The sequence below is a fragment of the Rhipicephalus microplus genome, chromosome X (assembly GCF_043290135.1).
Source record: "Rhipicephalus microplus isolate Deutch F79 chromosome X, USDA_Rmic, whole genome shotgun sequence".
Lineage (NCBI taxonomy): Eukaryota > Metazoa > Arthropoda > Arachnida > Ixodida > Ixodidae > Rhipicephalus > Rhipicephalus microplus.
In genome coordinates, this window is record NC_134710.1 from 83,152,995 (window position 1) to 83,180,990 (window position 27,996).

At 46.0% G+C, this 27,996-nt stretch overlaps 1 protein-coding gene across 4 annotated transcripts in view; it reads right to left on the reverse strand.

Annotated features, from left to right (window-relative positions):
- Window positions 1-27,996, reverse strand: part of Caper (RNA-binding protein 39-like protein Caper) — an 87,394-nt gene that overhangs the window by 41,197 nt on the left and 18,201 nt on the right. For all 4 annotated transcript variants that reach the window (XR_012886877.1, XM_037427326.2, XM_075877233.1 and 1 more), the window contains exons 4-6: window positions 26,562-26,750; window positions 16,541-16,591; window positions 15,703-15,817 (exon numbers count right to left, since the gene is read on the reverse strand). Coding sequence is in view for 3 of the 4 variants with exons in the window: in XM_037427326.2 (XP_037283223.1) it covers window positions 15,703-15,817; window positions 16,541-16,591; window positions 26,562-26,750 (355 nt within the window). In the remaining variant the exon portion in view is untranslated. The remainder of the gene's footprint in view (window positions 1-15,702; window positions 15,818-16,540; window positions 16,592-26,561; window positions 26,751-27,996) is intronic.

Consider the following 27,996-nt stretch of genomic DNA (forward strand, 5'->3'; position numbering starts at 1 on the left):
CTTGGGGGCCTACAGAGAGCAGCCCGTACAGTGCATTTCACACAGTTGTACACTTCATAAATAAAAACAAACAGCATAATATAAAGAAGATAAGTCTCTATACCGGGTGCTCAGAGTTAAGCTTTATGGTTTTTTTTTTAATTAGGCACTCGAGGGCACGTGCAAGATGGAAGCGGGCTTCAGTTTTCTGGATCAGCTTTTGGAGCAGCAATAATGCGTTTTTGGAGTAGCTTTGGAGCAGTAAAAAGGGAGTTTTGGAGCAGCAAAAGGTGTGTTTTAGAGCATCGAAATTTAGTTTTGGAGCAGATTTCTCGGGCCACGCATCACTATTAATTAGAATTTTTGCTTTCTGGTAAACACAAATGTTTCAGTGGTTTGTACTAGGCTTGCTTGAATAGTGAATTTTAGGTTCGAAGGGAATTCAAATCGAATAGTGACTTTGGTCGAATAATTTCAAATCGAATACACTCAAACCTCGTTATAACGAAGTTGAAGGGGAGCCACAATTATTTCATTATATCCATTACTTTGTTATATCGATTATAACAGTTTGTAGCAATGTATGCTCAGATGCGCGCACACCTATAAGCATGCAAAGAATGAAACCGCCTTCAGCCCGATGTACCGCTACACGATCACGCGTGCCACAGAAAATAAACTCAGTCAAATCTCATTAATTCGAACTTTCGGGTAATTCGAACTCACGCTGAGGCTCCATCAAAGCTATTTGTATTTCAATGGGCGAAAACGCCTCGTAATCCGAACGTGCAAACACTTGCGATGGTCAATTTCAATATACCGTGCTCCGAAAATGCTCTCAGCACCATGGCCAATCCCGTGGCGGCACCTCTCAAAGCTGCGCGCGAAGTAGAAAAAGAAGAAAAGACTGTGGCGGATTGTTTGCTCTCTCTCCAATGCCGATCTTCCATGCGCCTGCTCCACGCTTCTCCCTTTTCCGTCTCTGCACGTAAAGACTCTTTTTTTCAAGGCCGCGCGCGCAGGCAGAAGACGAAAAAAAAAAAAACTGCAGAGTAAGCAGCCATGGTAGCAGCGGGGACTTAGTCGTTGTGACCCGCTGAGCGCTTCTTCAATCCTCTCCGCTGGATGTGTGAGGAGGACGGCTCTCTCGGTCACGCGGGGCATGGCTGTAGGTCGGCGCGCGATTCACGAAAGAGCCGCACCGAACGGCCGTCAAAATCCGCAGAAAATGCTATACTTAAAAGGGTCGTGAAACGCTCGCTCTAAAGCGAAAATGCGAAGCCACCAGCGTCCACACGCACTAGCTAGGTGACGTCATCATAAGTAATGCTTTGCCTATCAAGGAACGCAGAACTCTTCGGTAGTTGCGGGTGCGTGCAACCGGGACACCCATCTGCGTCTTTGCCATACGCAATCGGCACTACCTTGACTTCTGACGTCATATTAAGCAGCGTTCTTGTGGGACGCGGATCACATATGGCAGACACCGATGAGCGCTTCATCCGCGCGCTTGATATGCCATATATACAGATGAGCCCGCTTTTAACGAACCGGAGCGTGACGCGGCATACGTTCGCTGTATCCCGAAGTTCGTAGTAAATGAAACACAGCTTTTGAAAAAGTTGCGAGTGAAAACGCAAACTTTTTTTGCCCCAAAAAGTCCGTGATGCATGTGTTTCGAAGAGCAAAAGCAATAAGGGCGGTCTCGAGTTCATTTAAATTGGCAGGGTGCTCGTTCGCCGAGGCTCGTGGCATAAGCTGCATGAGGCACAGGCTCCAAAGTTTCGTCGTTCTCGCAATCAAATTCCTCCAAATCGCTCTCGCCACATACTTCATTCACAATGGCCCAATCCGTGCACGGTTTCGCAGTGTCGGCCTTATCGTCGCCGTAACTAAAACACCGCAACAGATGTCCCACCCTCTCTCCCAGGTCGGAGTCGACGACGCGCTGCCACAAATCGCTGCCGCAGTTCGGAAACTTCAGGCTCGACATAGGGCCAGACGTTTCACGCGCATGTAGCCGTCACCGCCGCCGCGAAATATTCACCATTTCCAGGCTCAGCTGAATACCGGGACGCCCGAAGCGGCAAGTTGGCTACCAGGTGGTCAATAGCTAGGAGCAAGAGCTCCGCAACACGGCACCTAACGCGCGGATTATGCTCAAGCCAAACGGTCACACTTTCGAGGTTTTGTTGAGCGGCAGGAAAAAGCGTGCTGGTCTTCCCGTTGGCCACCATGACCACTCACGCACACCAAGAGCGAGCAAGACACGCACACGCGACACACATGCCAGAACGCGCGGAACAGCTCTAGGCCCGTTTTTAGTCAGAAAGCGAAACTAATTCGAGCCAGCGTAGCGGGCGTCGCGGAGAGGTGGAGACGGTCGAAGGTGTTGTGATCAAGCGAGGAGAGCAGATTATGATATATGGTGTTTTTGGTGCAAGGGCCATTTGATGGCCAAAGAGCGCCAGTTCATAGGACAAGGAATGTGGACAATGATAGTGATTAGCGGCTGTATAAGGGCCATAAAATTCCTCGCAGTAAGGCGGGTAAAAACATACAAGTATTAAAATATTGACTATGCCGTGAAAGGTGTGTGTGGTGTGAATAGGTGACAAAAGTTGGTGATAATGAAAAACGATAGTGGACATTTATGGCATTAGCACAACTACCTCACTCGTTCATACCCTTGCATCCAAGGGCCATGAGGCAAGTGCTTTCCTGTGTAGCCACGGAATGCCCGGGTATATGATATGAAAATTATGAATTTCTTTTAAAAACGCTAACAATGATTTATGACTAAAGAGCGGTTCCCTACCAACGAACATTGCAGGGTGTAAAGGTATATGTTGTCGGTAGGGTAATGGAAAATGCTGTTTTCTTAGAGTTTCTAAGTGTTTACACTGAATTAACATGTGAAGGACTGTTAATGCTTCACCACACTTGTCACACAATGGTGGATCGCCACCGGAAAAAAAATGTGTGTGTGTCGTGTATGTGTGTCCTATCCTGAGTCTCGTTAGTACAGTAAAAGCTCGTTAATTCGAATTCCACGGGAACGCTGAGCAATTTCGAATTAAAGAAAATTTGAAATAATGAAAGCGAGCAAAAATGGGTGGATTTCGGGGGTGGGGGCACGAAAAATATTTATTGACCAAAAAAGTCGGTGATGACCATCTGCTTATTTTCTCTGAATGCCACAGCTGCGGCTCCCTGTTCCAGCGCGCGGACGCGGCGCAGGGAATCCTCTTCACCCTCTTCAAAGCTGAAGAAGAGACGCGCCACATTAAGTGCCTCCATCACCGCAGAAGCTGACGGGCGCACAGGCGTTTCGTCATTTTCGTCTTCCTCACCTTCTGGCTCTTCAGCATCAGGCTGCACATCGGCTACTTGAGCGATAATGTCCTCATCAGTCAGTGCACCACACACCGATGCACCGGTGTCAACTTCAACATAATCGGCAAAACGTACGCCACGAAGATTGTCGCGCAATGCCACTGGCATGAGCTCCTCAGCCCCATCCACGTCAACGTCACAACTATCCTGCGCACTTCCAGCTGTAAATCCACTGTGGCGGAAACAGTTTGCGATTGTGGTCGCGGTCACCTGTTCCCATGCGCGCACCAACATGTGCATGGCAGTGAGCAGCGCAATGCCGAAGTCCTTCTTGTCGCCCGCGCACAAAATCATTCGTTAACGAACGTGCTCGAGGAACAAAGTGACGCTGCCGGGAGCGGCCTAGGACTGCTAGGACTACTCCGCCGACTCCTCAGCGTCCCGTGGGTCCCACGTACAAGTGGCGCCAGGCGCTGAGATAGCGGGAGGGCTACGAAAAAAAAAATTGCTCCCTGGATTTTGGAGGCCATACTTTGCTCTCCCTTTGCTCGGAGGCCACTTGAAGCTCGAAAAAACTGGTCGCGCCACCTATCGTTCGACCGTAAAAGCTTCCACTAGTGTTTGACGATGATGACGCTCGGCGGCACGCGCTTCGAATTATCCGTAGAGGCAGCAATTTCTGTTCGAATTAACGAATCGTTTTACACATGGCCTCCTATGCACTGCAGACCGAACTGCGGCGACAATTTCGAGTTATCCAAAATACTTAATACTCCTCCCTGCTTAATACTCCTCCCTGCGACACTCCATTTTTTTTAAAGAAATGTGCGCGATAACACAGTACCTATACTTACACGGAACTTCCTTTCAGACAGGTTATCTTTTAAGATGGTAATCAACCTGCCACATATTCCGAAAGACAGTAGATCTTGCAGGATTCCGTATCGCCAGGCAGTATCATATGCCTTCTGAAGATCAAACAGAACAGACAGACAGTATTGATTGTGTACAAACGCGTCACGTATATACGACTCCAGGAGGACAAGATTGTCGGTTGTGGATCTAGCTGTACGGAAACCAGACTGGCACGGGTCCAATATGCCGTTGTATTCCAAGTAATAGACGAAGTGGCAGTTAATAATTTTTTCAAACACTTTGAGTAGGCAGCTTGTGAGGGCGATAGGCCTGTAACTATTTACCGAAGAGGGATCTTTGCCCTGTTTAAAGATTGGTAGTACTACAGTCGACTCCCGTTAATACGAAGTTCACGGGAACCGCAAAAAACTTCGAATTAAACGAACTTCGAATTAAGCAAAAAGCACTAAAAACGGCACTTTTATTAGTTTAAAAGCGTGACAGTTTTGAGGAAAAATAGTCTGTCATCTTCTTCTGCTTGCCGAATCTGGCTGCGGCTAGCAAGTTTTGTAAGGAATACACGTGTCGAAGTGCTTCTTCGGCGTTGTATTCTCCAACAAAAAACCGCTGCGCAAGAGCAAGACCCGCAGCTACATCGGCAGCCCTCGGTGGTGGCTCATTTCCGATGTCGTCGTCATCATCGTCATTTTCAGGAATGCAGTCATGGGGCCGAACCACCTGCACGATTTCGCTGTCCGTTAGTGGACCGCATGTTTCGACGTTGCTGTCCACAGCGACATACTAGTCAAAACGGACGTCACCAAGAGCGGCGCGAAAGCTACCGTCGTCGAGCTCATTTGTTTGCACTTCCACTGGCGCACAAGGAAAAGCATCCCCCGAGTTTTTCATGAAACCACAGGCCCGGAAACAATTGGCGATGGTTTCTTCTTTCACGCGAGTCCAAGCTCGCGCTAGCATGTTGATGGCACTAAGCAAACTCACCTCGTATTGCGACGAGTTGTCCATGCACAAAAGCATGCGCTCGACGAGATGCTGCCTATACAATACCTTCACAATTTTTATTATGCCCTGGTGCATGGGCTGCAACACGGACGTCGTGTTTGCAGGCAGGTACACAAGACGGATGGCACTCAAGGCAGGTACGTTCATGTGGGCACTACATTGGTCCACAAGCCTTCCCGATCACAAGCAGGCGACACCGTTTTGTGCCAGTCATGTTCGCCGCGACTAGCACTGACCCTCTCTCTTTGCTTCTTTTGCCTCCAGAACAGTCGTCGTCTTTAAATGTCAGGGTCTTGTCCGGTAGCAGCCGATAAAAAAGCGCAGTCTCGTCTGCATTAAAAATGTCTGCCGGCTGGTATTCTTCGAGGTACTCGCGAAGCTTGCCCGCTTTCCATGTCAGGCACGTTTCCTCATCGACTGACGCCTTGTCCCCACACACGCTTTTAAAAATCAAGTCGTGGAGATGTTTGAAACGCTTAAGCCACCCATCCGAAGCAGCGAAGTCGTTGATGCCCAACATTTCAGCAAGCGATGACGCTTTTGCCGTGACGACTTCACCACTGAGAGGAAGTTTGTTGTTTCGTGCCTCTCTGATCCAAATCAGCAGTGCTTCCTACAACTCGGGGTAGGCGCCGGTGCGCATCCGCTTTCGCGATGTCTTGAATTTTTCACTTTCAAACGCATCTAATATTGAGCGCTTATTCTTTATGAAAGTCGACAGCGTGTTAGGCTTAATGCCGTACTTTCTTGCAATGTCTTGTTTGGCGGTGCCTCCCTGGTCAACTTCCTTCAAGACCGACTTTCGTCGCTAGGTCTAGCGTTCGGTAAGGGCCACGAGTTGCCATTATCAAACGTACGTCACCACCACAACACTCAAAATCAGAAGCGCGGAAACACACTCGAGTCTCGACAGAAGTCAACTAAAGAGTCAGTCGATGCCGCCGATGCGATTCGCCAGCGTTAAAAAGATTGCCGCTTCAAGATTTGTGGCGCTGCGGACAGTAGTGATGGCGAAGACACCAGCGCGGTCCAGCAGATGTTTTGGCATATGAAAAGTTCCCCATTTTACTGGAAAAATTACGGTCGCGACGAGACTGTCGATTAAAAAAACTTCTAATTAACCAATATTATGGGTTTTTAACTTCGAATTATCGAGCATTTTTTTCTATACGGTTGCATGTAAAACTGATGGGACCACTTGCTCATTTCTAATTAACCGAAACTTCCAATTAAGCGACTTCGAATTACCGGGAGTCGACTGTATTGCATCTTTCCAAGCAGAGGGTATTTTGCCGGTATTGAAAATCTTGTTGTAAAGTGCTAAAAGGCAGTTCAGGGTTTCATCAGGGAGATTTCTGATCATTTCATAAGTAATTGTATCAGAACCAGGAGCAGAACTTCCACAGGAATCAAGGGCAAGCTTCAGTTCATATATTGTTGGTGGTTTATTGTATTCGTCTGATACAGGCTTGTTCCGGCACAGAGGTACACTTTCAGCTATGCTTTTGTGGCATAAGAACTTAGGGGTATAGTTTTCCGTGCTTGACATTTTCTCGAAGTGTTCGCCAAGAGCGTTTGCCTGTTATATTGTATCACCGCAGTCATTCACCAAAGGGAAGGGAATTGGGCCTTGTCCTTTAAGTTTATGCACCCTATTATAAAGCTTGCTGACGTCTGTGTAGGAGTTTATTGAGGATATACAGCGTGTCCAGCTTTCCCGTTTGGCTATACGACGAACACGCCTGCCATTCGCTTTGCAACTTTTAACGGTTATCAAGTTTTCTGCTGTTGGGTAGCGAGAAAAAGTCCTCCATGCTTTGTTTTGCCGTTTTTTAGCAATTTCACACTCCCGATTCCACCATGGCTTTGTGTTAACTTTATCATTCCTGGACTGCGATATGCACTTTTTTGCACAAGTAAGAACATATTCAGAAATATAGTTGGCCATCTCTTCTACTTCCAAATAGTCTACCTCTTCGAGGTGTAGTGTACATAGCTCTCTGAATTTCCCCCAGTTTGCAACATGAAAGTCCCACTTTTTAGGATAAGACGGCCGGTCATCCCGTTGTTTTGTTACTAAAAGAGTTGGAAAATGGTCACTTCCGAATGTATTATTAATAACTTTCCAATCTAAGTAAAGTAGGAGTGACGGTGACCCAATGGATAAATCTATGCATGAATATGTATTGTGTGTGGTACTGAAGTATGTTGGCTCTGCCTTATTGAGCAGACAGGCTCCAGATGCGAGAAGAAAGTTTTCTATTGCACGACCTCTCGCATCACATTTGGTATCACCCCATAGCAAACTGTGAGCATTAAAATCTCCAATTAACACATATGGTTCTGGAAGCTGATCAATAAGCTTTTCGAACTCTGTTTTATTGAATGGTTCGTCAGGGGCTATGTAGATCGAGCAAATAGATATAAGACGGTTGAATAGAATAGCGCGAACAGCCACAACCTCAGGAGAGCTTTGTAGCACAATGTGCTGGCATGCTACGCTTCTTTGTGCAATGATGGCCACACCTCCAGAAGAGAAATTGCCACCATTTCGATCTTTACGAAAAACCACATATTGATTTAAGAAATTCACACGAGTCGACATTAAATGAGTTTCTTGAACACAGAACACTTTTGGCTGATAGTCATTAAGCAAGTCTTTGATATCATCTAGGTTCTTAAACAGGCCTTTGGCATTCCACTGTAGTATTTGTGTGTCCATTTTAGATGTGTTTTGTGCTGTGTGCTCAAGGATGGAAAGTAAGCTCACGGACAAAACAGAATGGTACCATAACCTTTCAGGTTATGGAAAACGAAACTTATTTTACAGGGCTTTTTGGAGGCCCTGTAATTTGTCTTTTGTCTTTTTTGAAGCGGTCGAGAGAAACTCGCCGCTCCTTCGGCGCTGCAGGCGCCGTTTGACTGGCGGTTGTGTCCATAGCTTCATGAGAAGAGTTGGACCGTCGCTCTGCCGAGCGATCCCTGGGCGTTGTGGGCTTCGGCTCAAGATACGAAGCCTTCAAACCCTCTACACCGGACGTCGACAGGGTTTCCGCAGTCTGCCCGTTGCCCTGGCTCGTGCCGCCAATGCATGTCGACGCCCATGGTGGGGCCTTGTTGACTGAGGCCGGAGCAGCCTTGGCTGCTCCCGCAGTAGGGGCAAGCGGCGGTCGCTCCAGCACGCTGTGCGTAGCTTGGGCGGCCACCTGATGCTGTCGTGGTGCTGCCCCCTGTTGCATCACCTCAGGAAATGATTTTGTTGCATAGAAAGGGGAGACCCGATGCCTTGCTTCGCGGAAACTGATGTTGTGAGTGACTTTGATGGTAATAATTTCTTTTTCTTTTTTCCATGCTGTGCAGGATCTAGAATACGCCGCGTGTTCTCCATCGCAGTTCGCACAGTTGAGTTCGGCCTTGCAGTCATCATCTGCAGAGTGGCCTGTGATACCACACCGTGCACAGGTGAGCTGCCCGATATGCTGTACGTGAATGACATTTTCGTCCTTCCAGCCAGCCAGAAGCTCATCATTTGTTAGGTCTTTTAGGTCATCGTCTGACACAACGCCTTTGACAGTGTTCATCGTTCGGTGCGCAGAGACGGTTACGGGCTTGTCCCCAAATGCTACTAATTTTTCTAGTTTCTGAAACTGTGTCTTGTCTTTAACTTCTACCAGCAAGTCTCCGCTTGCCATCTTTGTAGCCTTATAGCCAGTTCCGATAGTCTCGGTTAGGCACCTGGACACGAGGAATGGGGAGATGTTGCGAGCTTTTTTGTCAGAGTTTTCGCAATGAATAACGTGGTACTTAGGGAAATGGTCTTGTTTTTCCGAAATCGGCATTACATTTGCTTCGGTGCACCCCCTTTGGAAAGGGCGATCAATGGATAAGGGGTTTCGTGATCCCATAGAAAAGTGCAGTTCCTTCAGTAATGGCGCCTACCACCCACCACAGAGCCCAACAAGGGGACGTGGCAGAACATGTAAACATTTCTGCACAACGCCAGTAGTACGCCACTGCCATAACCTAATATATCTATCCAAGTTTGGATATTTACACCAGGTTAACCTTTGCCGCCAGGAAAAATTGGAAGTAAAATGAAGTGAGGAGAAGACAGGAAAGATGTAAAGTGAGAACAAAAGACGAAGATGTAGGGAGAGAGAGATAGGAAAAGGCGACTGCCGATTTCCCTTGGGTGGGTCAGCCCAGGGGTGCCGTCTATGTGAAGCTGGGGCCAAAGGGGTGTGTTGCCTCTGCCGGGGGGCCTGGTCCAATCACCCAGCGTCGGCTCAACCCCCAGGATCCCCTTTTCCCCGGACACGGCAAAGCCACGCACGGCTAGGCGTGGGAGGGAGTAGAAACTCCCCCATTAGCTCGGGTCCGTGACCAAACGCCTACGTGCGCAGGCACCCCTGCGGGGGAAAGACGGTCTAGCTTTTCAAATTGTTCTTTGTCACGGATTTCGAGGAGAAGGTCTCCGCTAGCCATTTTGGTTACCTTGTATCCTGTGCCAAGAGTTTCGGTAAGACATCTAGCAACAACGAAAGGAGAGACGGTCCTGGCTAGCTTTTCAGTTTTTTCACAGTGGATAACGTGAAAGTGAGGATATGTTTCTTTTGGCTGATTGAAAAAATTTATATCATCGGTGCGTACCCGCTTTAAGCCGGTACGATCAGACAGTAGGGGGAATGCTCTATGCATGCCTGTCTTATTTTTGTTCAGCAGCGTTGGCGGCCACCCAACACGGAGCCCAACGAGGGGACACTACAAGTTTGAGGGATGCTGAAATCTGCAGACGCCAGCCGTACAACGCCACTATAACCCAATGCGCCTAGACCAAGGTAGGCTATTTGCACAGGGTTAACCCTAGCCGCCAGGAAGTTTGGAAGTAAACAGAAGAGAATAGAAGACAGGACAGATAAATTGTAAGAGATAAAGACGAAGATGTAGGGAGAGAGAGATAGGAAAAGGCGACTGCTGATTTCCCCTGGGTGGGTCCGCCCAGGGGTGCCGTCTACGTGAAGCCGGGGCCAAAGGGGTGTGTTGCCTCTGCCGGGGGGCCTTAACAGTCCAATCACCCAGCGTCGCTCAAGGCTCAACCCCCAGTATCCCCTTTTTCCCCGGACACGGCAAAGCCACGCACGGCTAGGCGTGGGAGGGAGTAGAAACTCCCCCGTTAGCTCGGGTCCGTGGTGTCGCTACACAACAAACGCCTACTTGCGCAGGCGCCCCTGCGGGGAAGAGAGCAGAGCAGACTTGCGAGAGAAGGGCAAGGAGTTGCGATAAAGAGGGGGAGGATGCGGCAAGAGGGCGACCTTGAAAACCAAAACACACGGGAAGGAAGCACGTTGGGTGGCTTGCTTGAAAGGTCCACAAAACTCGCACGTAGAAATACTTGGAAAGAATGCCTGAACACGCAGAAGTCAAAGCATGGCCGCCTGGATTGGTGCGCGCGGCGGTGTTCGAATAATCGGAGGCCGTGGTCAAAAATAGTTTTGTTGCGCCTGCGGGTTTGCGTGGCCTCACGAACTTCTATATTTCGTGATTCGTTCCGTGCAAATTAACAGCCGATTTCGCGCTTCCACACACGCGTGGAAGGCATGCTGAGTCGAGGGCGAAATGAGCGAGAACAAGACCTAAACACGAAAGAATCGCAAATTATTAGAGTTGGTGGGGTAGCGTACGCGCGTGCACATGACGCCGAATATTGTATACAGTCGGTAGCCGACGATGTTCGTAAATGGTCTGGTCACTCCATGCCGGCCACGCCAACGACAGTGCCAGCGATCAAAAACAGGGTAGATGGCCAACCAGTCTTCGAAATAGCGGTGGCGATGCGGAGTGCTCAAAGTAGCCGGGGGGACAAAGGACGGAGGGGTGCGTAACAAAAAGCAGTCGGGACATGGAGGAAGGAAACAGCTTTCCTTCATCCATGGGTTGGGGAGAGCGGCAACTAGAGGGTCGCGGAGGCAGGGTCGGCGTTTAACAATAAGAATGTATGGGCACTTCGCCGATGCCTGATCGGTGGTAGCAATCGGTTTCCAGGGAAATCGGCAGACCGCTGACTCCGTTCGCTGTAGCCGATCAGCGGCGCTCGGAGACGTTCGTTGTAAGTGCGATTTTGTGCCATTGAAGCAATGTATATTTTGATGGTCACGCGGATATTGTTCGTCTTAAGCGAAAGTTCGTTTTAAGTGGGGCCGTTATATGTAAACTCGACTGTAGTTCCGCGTTCCTCGATAGGCAAAGCGTCTATGCAAATGCACTAAGGCTGACGATATAGTTAGCGTATGTGGCTGCCGATGGTGTCGCATTGTCGTTGTTAAGCGACCGTTTCACGACCCCTTTAACACACTACGATTATAATTTTTTTATAGACTATTTGATAGACTAATTTAGTTTGCTATATCCATTTACTGGTCAATTTTAGTTTAATGGTCAATAAAATAAATTTTAATTTACTGGTCAATAAAATGAATGGTTATCAATAGAGCTTTCAAGGGGAATTCCATTTACTTCATTATAACCCGTAACGTTATAACGAGGTTTGAGTGTGGTATGTATCACATACAAGAAAAATGAGAATAAATGGGAATGGGAATAGAACCTAACTAACGTGCACAATACTTTTTTTTATTTAAATAGGGGTTCTATGCAAATTTCATATTTTTTCATTCAAAGGAAGTCCAAACAACCTTGAGTAGTAATGGGATTTGAGTTTCGGTAGGAGGCTGGTGATAATCTGTAAACCATCAACAACAAGCTTTTAAGCCTAATAAAATGATGAATTGATTTGAGGGTAAACACGCTCATTTATAGGGGCCCTGCAACACTTTTTTAAGTAGCAATGGAGCCACTAAAGAAGCCTATTGGCTATACGAATTCACCACCAAATTTTTTAGAATTAGTCTAGTATAAGCGGGGCCCCAAAGATTTGTCACACACTGCAATTGCATTCACTCTTCTGGTTCCGACAAAAAAGCTGGAAGCTAAGCAGGGAGCAGGGGCACAGGGAAAGGAAAAACGTCCCGCGTGCCTGGTGACCTTGAGCACTTTTTCTCTATTTTTGCTTCGAACACGCGGCCTTTCAGTGCAATCACGCACATACGCGTGGACAAGCGGCGACCCCAGTAACAACCAAGCGTGCCGTGTCGCCAATAGCAGTGACAAGTGATTTTTGAGCTTGTAGTGTTATTTGCCGAGGAAAGAGAGCGATTTTTAGCTGACTGAAAATTTATTGTGAATCACAGGCCGCGTGCTGCACTATAATATTTGCCTCGCGTGTTCTCGGCAGCCTCGACTACCGATTGGCAGTGTTTTCTGACCATGCTCAATAAGTGTTACAGGGCCCCTTTAAATATGAAAGAGGGCTTCGCGGAAGAGCAGATTTCCCCTGAATAGGTGATTACACCACCTATCACTTCTGCACTGCACTGAAACCACCTTTACAAGTGGTTATATGCGGACTCTTGTAATACTTCCGAAATTTTCAATAATTTAACTTCGAATCGAAGCGAATTCGAAAACTCTACTATTTGTTCTCACATTCGCAAAAGCCTTGTTGTTACTAAGCATGCAATGCTGATCAAGCAACCAAATTTAACCGAAACCAAACCTTACAACATCAAAAAGGAAAGAGCAGTGATTAAAAAAAAAAAAACATGCGCGGCGTTCTGAACAGCTACTAGACGTCGGATGAATGAGAAAAAAAAAAATTGTGCTAGAATGTTCACCCATAGAGTTTCATACAATAATACTGAAAGGGGAATCTGGCGCTTGTGTCTACGCGGGCTCTTACAGCGGCGCCTGTACCCCAATGGGAATTATAGGAAACACAAGCATCGGATCCGTTTCGGATGGATTACGTTCTTGAGATTTGCAACGCTCCTTTTCCGAGTGTAAAACAAAGTGATATCAACTTTGACCTAACTGAAACTTTCTTCAATTATTAGTAGCAAACTTTATTGCAAAAAGTTTTTGTCACCAGGTAGCAACAGTGAAACATGGACAAATTCAACCATCAGGGTATGCATCGCTCTGCCATTGCGTTCCAGATTTGGAATCAAGATTTAATTAGTTATTTTTTACAACACTCAAAAACAAACCTCCTTGTTTTTATCTATTTATCGAAATAACAGTACAGTATTATATGAGAAACACTTATCGTTTCATCTTCTGCGACGCTAGGTGCGTCTGTCAAAGTGGTCTGCCAACAACGCACCTCTGGTTCTGTTAAATCGAGGCAGCGGAGCTTGACGCTGCGTCTACTTAGCTTCGTCATCGCTTTGCAGTAGATATAAAACGAGTTTAGGCAAGACGCATTCGTGAAAAACATGAACTCGAGGCAATATCCTGCACTGACATGAGACGCTACATCTATACGCAGCCACTATATAATAGTTATTTTCATACAAAACCCATAGGGCTCTATATGTAAGAAAACTTATGTTTCGGTCCAAAGAGCCACAGCCGACATGAGAACCACGAGGAAGTTTAGATGTGCTCGCCGCGTCATCGTTAGGCAATTAAGTGAACTTTCTTTTTTTTGGGGATAGGAATTATATGGACACTCGACGGTTGCCGCCATGTACCGTGTATACTACAAGTTTTTACTTGCTGTCTTCTAACTGATGAGGCTGCAAAACACAGCCGTTCTCAGTAACGTTGTCGGTAACCAAAGGGCTCGTACGTGAGTTAGGCCTACACCGGTTACTCGGCGACCGCCGTTGACCGCGTCGAGTATGTTATCCTCGTTGTCCTGAGCCATAGCGGGGATCTTTCTGAAGTTCACAGCGAACGAACCACAGCCACACCCGCTTCACAAATTACTGTAGCACGGAACTTCTTTACTGCCGCAAGCAATCAGTAGCACCATGACAAAATGGCACATGTCCGTGCGCGTCACGATGGTGAAGCAGACGACGAAAGCGCCCCTTGGCTAAACAAATGCCTAAATTTGGTCACGTGCCCCAAGCAGCTAATTGAATCGCCCGCTAGCGCTTCTGGATGACGCGTTTTTGCTAAAAAACCAATGAGCAAGGGAAGCCAACGGTGGCGGGAAATTGAAGATGAAGAACGACCCTTCCAAACGAGACCAAGATGAACACGATAGCTCGTGTGTAACGGCAACAGTTTGGCGCGGAAAAAGCGCGATGTTAGCGTCAATTTGCGCTCACATTAATCTCACAGGGATGTTATAAATTGATTTTGCACCAGAAATAATAACGCGAGAAGCTAGAAACTTCTCAGATAAGTGCAAAAATAGGCACAAATTTTGAAAATGACAGCTTCAAAAAGTCGAATTTTTTTGCGATTTTTGGCCTTCTAAGACCCGTGTCCCCCCCCCTTAAAAAGAATCATGCATTGTGTTCACGTGGCACAAGATTCATGCACGATTTGAAATACGACGTTTGATATAGACACACTTGCGTCCTTTGTTCGACCCACGCATGTTGCTCTGTCAATGATAAAACTCTCCACTAAATTTGGCGTTGCACTTGCAAATGGATGTTTAGGTGCGGCTTGGTGCAGCAGGTCAGATTGGCGCAATCGGCACAGCACTTCCACCCCTGCCCGTGAGAATTTTTTGTGCAAAAAAGTTAAGCAGAAAGTTAGATGATAATTATCACTGTCAGCAGTAAGTTGGCCTGTTTATACTGAAAAAATGTAGGCAGTGGTGCTTGTACACCGTTTCAGATGAAAGATTTTTTTTTAGCACGCTTGTGCTCAGAGATATTCAGCTCCAAAGTTTGTTTTTCGCATGATGATGCATGCAAGAGGATGAGGGTCACTGCAAAGCAGTTCAACCAAGCTCTGTCCTTATTTTGTCAGTCTGCTCGGCCATTATTTCTTTAGCATAATGCACTATACCAGTTCAAGTACTCTGTCCTATTCAGTCAGTAGAGGATTACAGTGTCCCCATAAACCATTCAGCAGCATTGTAAAATAAAGATAATCTGAAGAGTGCGACAAATTCTTGTCCCTGTGAAATGCCTAATATAGGCCTTTTGAAAGGGATGAGGAAGCACCTACTTCCTGCAATAAGGCATAGAGATAAAAAGGCTGACATTTGACGGGGCACGCACATTCAATACAGCCAAAAGGGGATTAAGGCAGCACCCAGGGACCCTTCATAGAAAAGGTGTACAGGATTGAGGAATACCCGATGTAATGAGTTTCATGCATGCAGCTGTTCCGATTGTTCCAGTATTGGTCCGATTATTCAAACCTTGCCACCAAGAAATGGTATCTATTGATTGATTTGTGGGGTTTAACGTCCCAAAACCCCCATATGATTATGAGAGACGCCGTAGTGGAGGGCTCCGGAAATTTTGACCACCTGGGGTTCATTAACGTGCACCCAAATCTGAGCACACGGGCCTCAGAAGAAATGGCATCTACTGCAGTCATAATAGTTACAAGAGCCTGTATTCACTACACCTTGATTACATTTTATGTCTACAATTAAGAAATGCTTCAATAAAAAAAAAAACAAGTACAGTGCTGGCTCACCTTGCCTACAGATGAAAAAAACTCTTCCAAGTCCCGCGCACGAATGCGTTGAGAAAGCTGCATGCAGAAGACCGTCCGCATGTCTCGCTCTTCAGGTGTAATGTCATCCAAGCCTCTACGCACATTCAAAGAAAATACACTAATCTGAATTACTATACAGTTTCATAAGTGACTACATATGAATTCAGGAGAAAAATATAACAGTAAAAAGCTAGCACATAACAAAAGACAACAATTCAAACATCTTCAAAAGCATATTAACTTTACACATCTAGACTCGACAACAGTTTTGTCATTTGACAGCAGGATTCAAAAATGTTAGCATTCGTTTGCAATGCATCAATTCTTTCAGGCACCCACTTTCTTAATTAAGCAGCGATTTCGTTTAAGAAGGTTTCATTTAATGGGAGTCGTACAGTTAACTTGTTCTCGATGCTGCTGATATTTTGGTCAATTGTTCTTCAGTTATCGGGTGTGCAATAACTTTCGTATGACAGTGATAGGCGCTAATGTCTTTTTGTTCGCGGTGTGCCAAACATTGGTGCCCTACATATAGGACAGCTCCAAAACCATTGTTCGAAAGAGGTTTTTTTTTTAAATAACAGCTTTATTCTGTTTTCTGAGGTCGTAGAAGCAATCATTTTGTGGAAATAAATTAGTTTTCTTAATTTTTCAAAGTTGGGGCATATGTAAATTAATGGGCCAGATAACACATAGAAATTTCAATTTCGCAGATATTTTCCTGCCAACCATAGAAAAATATGAAATGGCCGAAACCCAGGAGTCTTCACACGTATGATAAGATTATGATAAGGTTAAAGTACAAGAGTGAACCCACCTCCGCCTCGGTGAAATAGAACGTCGTCTTCGTCTGTCTCGGCTGCGACTTCTGAAACAAAAGCGACTTCGTTTATGGTCCAACGCAAACAAAATTTTGCGACTATTTGAGCATATTCTATGCTTTCACACTAGCAGGAGAAAATTTGAAAGAAGGCTCACACAAGGGCCTGTTCTATGCAGTGGCACTACACTGAAGTTACCGTATTTATTCTAACCTTGGCCTTTTTTTTTTCTAGTAATATTACCCATAATTAAGTTATGACAAATCTGGAACCAAACAAACTCGACATATATTCATGATCGAATTTACCATAAGCACTGAGCTAATGGTTTTCCACTCTTGCACTCGCATTTCTTCAAGCAACGCCAGCTACACTGATACATTAGATATGCATATTTCAGTGGATAGGTACAGCGTATTTACTCGCATAATTTTCGCACTTCTTTAAGAAGTAGGAAGATGTGAGAATTACGCGAGGAAAGTTGTCTGCAAAAATGTACAAAGCGAAAAACAAACCGAATGCATATCGGGGTTTGCACGCCAGCAAATAACTACAAGCTTTAAAAAACACTGATCAAGACTTACCTTTAGTTTTTGTGCTACCGCCTCGAAATTTTTATGGAAGCACTGTGAGGCCATTTTTAGTGTCTGTGCCAATTTTCACGAACATCCAACAAGAAACAAGAAAGTTTGTTTCGAAAGGAACGTCCCCCCTTAATGTTAACTGCGGTTTATACGTACTCGCGAGGAATCCCCCGCCCAGTCTCTATTGAACCCCACGTAATGGCTGACCGCTTAAGGGGAGATGCGAGTCGAAAAATCGCGTTTTTAGCGAAATTTGTCGGATTTCTGATTTTTATTGCATTGTAATCTTCAAACCTTCTTCTTTCATCTGTGAAAATTTCAAAACTAAATTCGAACTGTTTTGCCCATTTATAAGCGGCTAACGGATGAGAAGCTCCTTGCTATTGCAATGCATCAAAGAGAAAACCCAGAACGCATCGGAATCCCTGAACAGCAAAATTTGGCTACTTTGCCGCAAGACTAAGTTTGTCTCCCGAACGGTTGTCGAGACTGCCGCAGCTATGGCAATCCTGTGGTTCAACAAGGGTCATGCTACTTTCGAGCACATCCTGGAAGAGCTCAACATACTGCCATCTAGAGATCTAGTTACTTTCAGTGATTCCCGCGATGCGAGGCGCATCAAGGGAATGTCCGAGCGTCTGACAGCAGAAGCAAGGGCCCACCAGTCGTCGTGGAGTGAAAAGGGCACGGCTAGAAGAGAGTGCTCGCAAGGACCGTGAGGGCACAACCTATGCTGCAGGACAGTTCTAATAACTTGCAGTGCTTTTCAAAGTTCTGTTGAACATTATGGCCAAAGATTATGCATTTCTAACAACTCTGTGATAAAAAAAAAAAGGTTTCAAACTTTCAAATGCATTTTTCTCCTTTTGCAGTTTTGTGTGATCTGCGCTTCTTATACACGCTAGTTCGTATACTTAGAATTGTCATACCTCTATGAAATTTTGCACATAGCATGATGAAGGCCCATAGAGTGCAAGTATCTATTCAGATTGTCAGTGCTGCTTGATTATGTTTTTCAAAAATTACATAACATTGAAAGCCCTTGGCAACTAGAGCCATAGTAAATTTTTCTATTTTATTATTGTATTTCACCTTTTTACACACAAAATTTATATAGTTTTTTTGCACTCTACAGTTCCAAAGGATCATAGTCAGCTATATCTGCATGCTTTATCTCAAATTTTTATAGGTCAGAATTGTTGCATAACAATGGCCATAATTTTGCCGTATCTGACCTGCAGAAAGAAAACCAAGCAATCTACATGAAAATAAATGACATATTTGAAAAGAGGAGAAAAAACTCTATTAGCATGCCAATTTGTGGTAAATTCAGACTCTTATTAAAGAAAATCGTTTTTCGAGTAGCATCTCCCCTTAAGTCATATTTGCTTGTAGCGTTACATACTGTTAGTACGTACTATTTTTGTTCTCGTTATCTATGCACAGGCCGAAAAATCGGTAAAATTTTGTGTGTGCAGACGTTTATAATGCAGCAATGCCGTCATCGTGAGGAATATTTGTATACAATGAAGAGACATCAAGAATAACCAAGTATGAGTTTTTCGGCACACACAGTCCTGCAATGTCTCGAAGAAAATGTGTGGTGTCTTTTATGTCCAACGCGAGGGTGTATGCAATGTGGCTTATTAGTTTGACTACGTACCCTGATATGGGTTCAATTATTGTACCGATGCGTGATATGTTTGGTCGACCAGTGTTACCGGGTTTATTGATTTTTGGGACTATGTAGAAGTGACCTGGATGATGGTATAGATACAATAGCTGTGACGATCGGACTACAACATCCAGCGATAGTGACATCAAAATATGTCCACGTTGACATATTTGCTGCACGTACGGCTGTTGTTGGTTGCATCGTGCGAAGGCATGGCCTTCAAGATTGGTTTCTAGTAACCCAGGAACTCACGGTCGCTGGTGCCGGTAGGGGGTGCAAATTAGATGTCGCTTTCCAATCCAAGCCAAGTACTTATTCTAAACGGCTTAACAGCGCTGAGCCAGGCTGAGCACGTTGTGTTCTCTGACGTTTGTTTATTCGGTCTCTAGTCCTCACTTTTCCACAGTGTTGATAGTGACGGCAGTGTAGTGCTGTTGCGTTACCTTCTTCTTCTTCTTGTGTGGCATGTCATTTTTTTTATTATTCTTGCTGTGTTGTGTTTTATTATTCTTGCTGTGTTTTTTAGTATTCTTACTGAAACTTCATATTATGCCGAAGTATCACGTCCCGAGTGTAAAAAAAAAAACTGGAGATCATTCGCACCGTTGAAAATGGGACCAAAAAATCTGAGGTAGCCCACGAAAAGAACTTGCTGTTTACGACTGTGTGCGAAATGTTTACGACTGTGTGCGAGAACGCTCGCGAAAAGTTGACAGGTGGCACAGGCAGTAATTTAAAAGGTGCTCCATCAGCAGAGACTCTGCTTATCCCACAGTGGAAAAGGCCCTGCTTCATTGGTTGAAAAAGGCGTGGAGTATGAACCTGTCGGTTAGCCGACCCCTTTTGACCGAAAGAGCACGAACTTTCGCAGATCAGCTGAACTGCCCCGATTTTGCCTGCAGCAATGGCTGGTTGTCATGGTTTAAAGCTCGCTACGGCATAGTGGGGAAGGCTGTTTGCAGTGAGGCTGCTGCAGCAGACAAAGAAGGTGCTGTTGAATGACAGGACACCGATTTGCAGGAAGCCTTGACAGCCTACAATGCCACCTACATTTTAAATTTTGATGAGTCGGCACTTTTCTATTGCCTGCTTCCAAGCAGGACATTAGCATTTAAGAACGAGAAGTGCACCGGTGGGAAACATGCCAAAAATTGCATATTGGTCGCTTTTGGCGTAAATGTGACCGGTAGTGAGAAGCTGCCACTGATGGTGATTGGCAAGTATAAAAACTCGCGGTGCTTCAAAGGCACTCGGCTGCCATCCAGCATTGTTTACAAGCACAAAAAGAAAGCCTAGATGACAGCCCCGCTGTTTGAGGAGTACCGTATAGTGCGGTCGAGATTTTTTCCAAAATATGTCAATAAAAAGTCACCCCTCGACCTATATACCGGCCCTTGGCATAAACCAAGCGATCGTTTGGCAACAGGGAGTGTCGCATGCTTTTTAGGCATTAGCATCGACATCGCCTCTTTGGGGCGACGCATTCTTTGCCGGTGCCATTTCTTTTTTCTGGTTCATTTAGTGTACGTAGCGAGTGTCGTCGTTACTCTGCGACTAGCCATGAATACCGGGACGCGGTGACAGTTCACCGCCGCATTTAAAAGAAAAGGTACTGAATTCGCGGAAGCGAATGGCAACATGGTGGCACAGCGGCAGTTTGGAGTTGCCGAGAAAAGCGTCATGTACTGGCGCAACCGAAAATATAAACTGTCGGTGTGTAACGTGAGGAAGACGTCGTTTCGCGGTCGCCGAGCTGTGCACCCGGTACTCGAGGAAAAAATGGCGGATTTCGTCCGCGAGTACCGTGCCAGATCCCTGCCAGTGAATGCGGAGCTCATTCGATCAAAACCCATCGAGCTCACCCGTGAAGCCGGTCTGTCAAAGAAAGACTTCAAGGAATCCATTTATTTGGTCCGTCGCTTCATGCGACGCAAGGGATTTGCCCTTCGATAGCGCACGTCGATATGTCAGAAGCTGCCGGAGATGTACGAGGACTAATTGATAGTTTCAACTCTACGTGAACAGTCTCCGACGGCAGCATGGCTACATGTTCGACCAGATCGGCAAAGCAGACGAAACGCCGGTGTGGTTCGCCATGCCGTCGTCCACGACAGTTTGTGAATGCGGGGAAAAAGAAGTGAAGCTTTCGTGGACCGGAAGCGAGCATTCGCGCTTCGCCGTTATGCTTTCCTGCACGGCCGACGGCAGAAAGTTGCCCCCCTTCATCATCTTCAAGCGGAAGACGATGCCAAAGGAGGCCTTGCCGCGGGATGTCGTCCGCGTCAACGAGAAGGGCTATATGGACGAGGCCCTAATGCGCGAGTGGATCCGCACAGTGTGGAACCGGCGGCCCAGAGCACTCCTGCAGCACCGGAACATGCTCGTGTTGGATGCGTTTCGCGAGCACTTGACGGCATCAGTGAAGAAGAGCCTTCGCGACGAAAAGACGGATCTTGTCGTCATTCCGGGAGGCATGACGTCAACACTCCAACCGCTGAACGTCGTCCTTAATAAACCTTTCAAAGATTGTGTGCGTGTGCTGTACACCCAATGGATGGCTGGCGACAACCTGCGGACCCCGACAGGCTGGCTGCGCAGGCCACCTCTCGCGACAGTTTCTGGTTGGGTCTCCGAGGCATGGAGGTCTCTGCCTGAAGGGGTAGTGGTGTGCGCATTCAAGAAGTGCTGCATCAGCAACGCTCTCGACGGCACTGAGGACGACATGCTATAAAAGGTGTCTAGTGATAAGCAGCCGTCGTCGGAGGAGAGCTCCAACAGCTCGGAGGACTAAATAAAGTGAAGCCGTGAACTATTCCGTGTTTTTCTTTTTTTTTTGCTGGTCAAGGTAAGGGGTCAACCTATATTCCGCATTATACGGTACGTGCGCTAGCTTGACCCCCCTTTTGCTGCCCCCCTTTCTTTTTGCCCCCTTTTGCTGCCCCCCTCTAGCTGTTGAGGTCTGCTTGCAGTGGCCGAACTCACGAAGGTAGGGTTTCTCATTAAGGTGAAAGTCTCAAAGGATCAACATAACTAGCAGAATTTATTTCCTTCAAAACAGCTCGTGTATGTCTTACTAGGACACGTGGGACGGCGCAGCTGGCTGCCGCAAAAGCACGGGTCAAAGCTTTTGCTCCCTGCTAGATTCTTTTGACAGGAACGCCAAAACGCCTCTGGCCCCTTTGTTATCGACAGTCTAGGTTGGTTTTTTGGGGTTGCCACCTTATTTATTTATATATTAACACTCTAGAAAGGGAAAAAAAGCCACCCACTCTCGGTGCCCAGCTCGTCGCAATGCGCCAACGCGCGCATATCTCCGATGAGTACTTTGCCCCGTGGATGGGGGGGGGGGGAGGAGGTTTATGCTTGTGAGCACACTTATCTCTCAATGGGGAGAATCGTGTGCCTTCGGCTTTTACTAGAACGATTGCGTTAATTGCCGGGCCCACAAAGGTATTTTCGGTCTATGCACAGGCCCCGTTTGCGAAAAGAGCAAGCTTTTCACACACAGCGAGGTATAACTGGGACACTTGTTAGTTTGTACTCACCCGTACCTGTGATTATCTATCGAGCATTGCTTTTTTTTTTTAAGGGGGGAGGTGGCATTAAAAAAAAAAAACTTTTTTATTTGCTCACCTACAGCAATAAAATTTGGCATGCATACTCATAAGTGTCTCGAATAGGGAAATATGCAGTTTCATCATGATAGCTTCAGTAGTTCTCAAGTTACATAATGCTACATGATCCAATTACATGGTCTGCTCGTGGAAAGCCTAGCGCTGCAACAAAACATGCCAGGAAGCTACGAATGATGTTGAACTTTACTCATAAGAAAGCTACAGGGTATGGCACTCTCAGAATTTTTTAACAAGTTCTCTTTTTTTTTTTTAGAGATCATCATGGCTGCCGACACACATTGTCAGAAACAGTGGCACGGAGAAATCATCGTCTATAAAAATAACAGGGCCATAAAACAGAAACTGAAGATTGCTGTACCCACAAGCAGTGTTCAGGGATTCAGGAAAAAAAAAACAATCAAAATCGGTCCAGTCATTCCCGTGCTACTCTTTCCACGAGCAATGCACAATGTCCAAAACACACTTCTGAGAAAAAGCCTGTCGCAGTTTGCGACAAGTTTCTTTCAATGAACTTTTTGTTTCTCGTTGGATATTGATGAAAATTGGCACAGACACTGAGAATGACCTCACAGTGCTTCCATAAAAATTTTGGAGTGATACCACAAATACTTTACGAGAAACAAGTTATTTCTTCATTGAACCATGTGGAGGGGCTAAGCATAATGTCAAAAAAAAAAAAACAGTATTGAAAAAAACTGCGTTTAAAGTTTCAACTTTCCTTTACGTCTCTAAGACACCTAAAAATTGTGATCTCAGGTTTGTCTTGTGATATTTGACTTCTTTTCATGATTTACTCATTTTCATGATTTACAAAGAACAAGTATGGATTTCTAACCAAGTTCTTTGTATGAAGGAGTGGTGTGATAGGTATGACAGAAAAGATTGTAATTGAATAAAACCATATAATGAAATTATTACACGTACTTTTTTGTGCTGAAGCTGTAATTAGCGTAATTATGTACTTGATTACAAATATTCACTGAACTTTTCTTTATTTGGAGAGAGGTTTATTGCATCAGAAAAATGGATCACACCATGACAGCCTATGCCTTCTTTCTAAATAACAAAGTTATGGGCAGAAGACTGGTGGCACGGGAATTTCTAGCAGTATAATTAATGACACGAAACAGGCATATAAAAATTTGTGACCCTGATTCATACATGCTCTTTCGCCGCTCTAGCTGTGAAACGCATCATCATATAGCCGGTCGCGGAAACTCTAATCTACAGCAATTCATTAACCTCGGAACATTCATAGACGTTCGTGGCGATATCAAGCACGGCTCCAAGCACGTCTGAATCGCATCACAAAAGCTTACTGACAGCACTCCATATGACCGTGGGGTGCGCGACCGCGTGGACAGTGCAGTCGGCGCGTAATGCACTTGCCGGCGGCGTTCGATGACGATGCGCGAAATGTGTAACTACGAAGACAAAAAATCGGCACGCACAGCACTTGGCATCGCATTTTCGAATGACGACGCGCGAAACTGCTAGCCGCTGTTCCGAGCGATCCTTGGCAGTGAAGGGGGGGGGGGGGGGGTGACGAGTTTGACTGTGTTGTCCGCTGCCGATGCGTAAAATGCCCGAACGTGATTCAGAGGAGCTAGCGAGTGATGTGATGCATTCCTTGCGAAGAAGCACGTCGCCAAGATTGCGCTTGCGCGTCGTTCCTGCTCGCAGTATCGCTGTCAGCGGAGTTAGGCCTAAAGCCGACTCCGATGACGCGCAGCACTCGTAGACCACCGCGCGCCCGCTCGTAGTAATCTGATCGTGCATCCGGTGCGGCTACTCGTAGTGATCAGATCGTGCCGCCGCTTTCAGCTTCGTTGCTTGCGAAGAAGCACGTCGCCACAAATTCGCTAGCGCGTCATTCCTGCCCGCAGTCTCGCTGTCAGCGGAGTTAGGGCTAAAGACGACTCCGATGACGCGCGGCGCTCGTAGTAACCTCATCGCGCATCCGCTTACTGCTCGTAACTAAAGCGTAGTTATATCTTAAGTGATTATCAAGCCGTGAACACGTCACGAAGAAGTGGCGATTTTCGAGAGCCATGTCCTCGCGACGCACAAGCAGCAGACGACGATCTCCCAGAGCGAGCATCGGGCCAATGGCGAGGCGAGCTGAGGCAACATGGCCGCCACGGCCAATCAAGGGCCTCAAAACAACCTTCAAACATTTGCTTTTTGCTCGCTTGTTATTAAAGGGAGGAGCCAGCTGAGGCGGGAAAGTTAAACACTGAGAACTGCTCTTTCCGATGAGCCCAAGAAGCCGGCTCCCGGCCCAAGCATCGCGAAGCTATAATTTTTTGAAAATCACCGTTTTCTCGCCATTTCCAGAAAAGGTTTTGCTACCTAGGTGGGTGAAATGAATTTTCCGAAGCACTTCTGCGCGGTTTTCAGTGTAGATATTTTGGAACCAGATAGAAAAAGGGTTCCAGAAACTGAAAACTTGAGTTTCAAAAAATCTATTTTTTTTTTTTTTGCCATTTTTCGCAATCCCAAAGCCGCGTCCCCCCGTAAACAGCAAGTTACGTGTCGAACGGTAAACGTTGTTACTTCGCTCTCATCTTGTGTCTACTGTTTTCGTGCATCATCTGTGCGTGAGCAGCGCGCAGCACGTTTCGATCTGCTTGCAGTTTTCAGTGTGACATTCCAAGTTGTTGCTGTCGCATTCATTGCTTCACCCTTGCGATGAAACAGTGACTTTTTTTTACGTATTTACTGCCTTTTCTCTACCGCTGCGTGCCCTCGGAGCTCGTAGATCGCTATCGCACCGCCGCGACCGCGATGTTGTGCGCAGCAGTTGCGGCAAATGGTAGTTCCTTTTTCTATCCCCGTGCGCTTGACTGCGCACACGCCTTCAAAACAAAGTCGTTTTATGCGATCTACGATCGCATCTGCTGCGGTTATGCCCGCTGGGTTTACGGAAAGAAGCATTGCTTTGACTGGTTGAGTGTTAAACGCACGCACACTTTCGGGACTCTGTCAGTTACGTCGTCGCCATACATGATCGCGTGAAAAGCGACAACGGTTTCGTCGACAGCGGTTGTGACAACGACAATCACGCACACTGTAGAAGACAGTGAGTGCGCCGGTCGCACGCGTATTTCCAAAGCTTCGAGTACGCTGCTCTCGGCCTTCGTTCGACAATTTCTGTACTAAAGTTCGTATCACCCGCAGAGATTAGGAAATGTGTTCGGAACATTCAAATTTGGGCCTAATAGACATAGTGGAATTTCACTAGGAAATTTCACGAATTCGTAACTGTCGCAGTTTTGCATCACTGAGATTCTGCTGTACGCTTAGATGAACGCCTCTTAAACTCATTCATAATAAAATGGGGTAGGTTCGAAGAACCTGGAGTGTATTGAGCTGCTTTTTTTGTCAAGGTGGCTGGATCACGCACAAAAATTTCGATTTCCGGGAGTCTCCCGGCCAATCCGGGAGACTTGGCAGGTATGCTAACTAAGAAAGAAATCGATGCAAATGCGAGATGTTGAGACGCGGTTCGCGCTGAACTCGACTCTACGCCAGCGACTCGAAAAAATTTGAACTGATGCAGCCGGCTCTTGAAAAAGATGCCCTATTTCTGAAAAAAAAAATTTCAAATCACCACACCCTTGCTTGTGGTGATTTGAAATGTCATGGCTTTTTCAAAGATACCAGCCAAACTATATTCAAATAATTATTTTTATATATTTTGTGGAGCATGTGGAATATAGTGGAAAGAAGGGGGTGCTGAAAATCGAGTAAATATAGTAAATTTTTCCAGCAGCATATGCGCAGGAAGGATGTAAAGTTTTTTAAATAACAAAATAAATTTGACCCCACATTCAACTGTGTCAAACAAGGTTTCACTGCATTAGAGCCACCCCTGTGCGCTCACCAAAACGGTTTGGTGCATTCAAGACAGCTAAGGCGAATTTCCAAATTGAAATAACAGTCTTGTACCAGGCAAAGAAACCAGTCAAAACCTTCTGTTGTGATCTAACTAAAAAATTATCGTAGCGTAGCATACATTTTAAAAGTGACAGAGTATGAATTCTAGTGCACATAAACTAACAGACAATAGCAAGAACAGGCTTCTGTGGCAAGTTCGTACAAAAACTAAACAACTGCTTACCGGCTTCGCGGTCGGGGAGGCAGCGGTGGCCCTCGTCGACGTCCAGGGCTGCGCGAACGCCGCCGCCTTCGCTCTCGAGACCGGGACCTGGAACGACGCTTATCCCTGCCACGGCTTCGGCTTCTGTGACGTCCATGACCTCGGCTCCGGCTCCGGCTTCTACTGCGCCTTTTTTTGCTGCTGCTACCACTGGAACAGTCAAGACGATATAATTAAAAAGTTTCTGGCAACTAGATTCACAAAGCAATAGCGAATAGCAGTAGAATCATTGTGACAGAAATCTAACAGGGTCACAAAAAATGTCCATGTTAGTTTAGATTCACGTCACCGAAAAACATCAAGAACTAATATGCCAAATCAGCATGCTTTTATGCTACAAAAGAAATCTGTCAAGCATTTCAATTTATTTTTTCTCACGCCCACAGCAATGCCATAGACAGCCTTGTACGATTGCCAGTGACGTTTTCAGACATCGACGATAATAGTACAGTGGAAACCTGAAGGGACCGGGAAAATGTGTTCCATTTAACAAGACTTCCATTTACTGGGAGGTGAACTAGTGTGCAGTATGCAGGGATGAAACCAATCATATCAGAGGCAGTTGTTCCATTTAAACAGCAGTTCTGTTTAACAGATTTCCATTTATTGAGAGTCCACTGTATTTGTCATTATATGGCACATGCATGCACATGTAAAAAATTGACAGAATGAGCCATGTCCTGCGACATCTAGCAGCTACTAACCAATCATAGCACACTTTTCTGTGTGACACCAATGTGACTTAAAAGGGTACCGGCACAAAAAGTTTGGTTCCACATTTTCTTGCTGCAATATGTTGCTGGAGGCCTGTTAGTCATAACAAGGCACATCGTTTGCTGCAGAGTGCGACAGAAAATCACAGGCTCCTCATTACCTACCAGTCTCAGTTTTGGTTTTTCGAGCACTCCAAAAACGACTGAGTGCCACTTTCAATTACATCAGCACACAGAACTGTGACGCACTTCCTAATGGTCCGCATCCAAGAATTTCTTTCAAACAGGAAACAGCAGTGTTGCCAAACACACAACTTTCAACGTGTGCGCCGCGGCCACTAACTCACGAGCAGTTGCTGAGTAATAGTCTGCTGGTGCAAACGCAGCACAAGAAAAACAACTATGATGTCATGATAACGTGCTGCAACGTGGTCACGTGAGGGAAGTAGGTGGTCTCGAAAGATCACGTCTGAGGGTGTCAATAGTGCGAATGAGTCTACAGTAATAATAATATGTTTATTTGCCATCTTTGCGACATACTTTGTACAAAAAATCTGTCCCCATATATGCTTATGCAAACTTCAAAATTATTTTAAATACCTCCCCAGCTATATTTGCTATTGATATTTAGCAGATGATATACACATGCTTTCAGGAATCGATCCTGCAAGCTATCTCGGCCG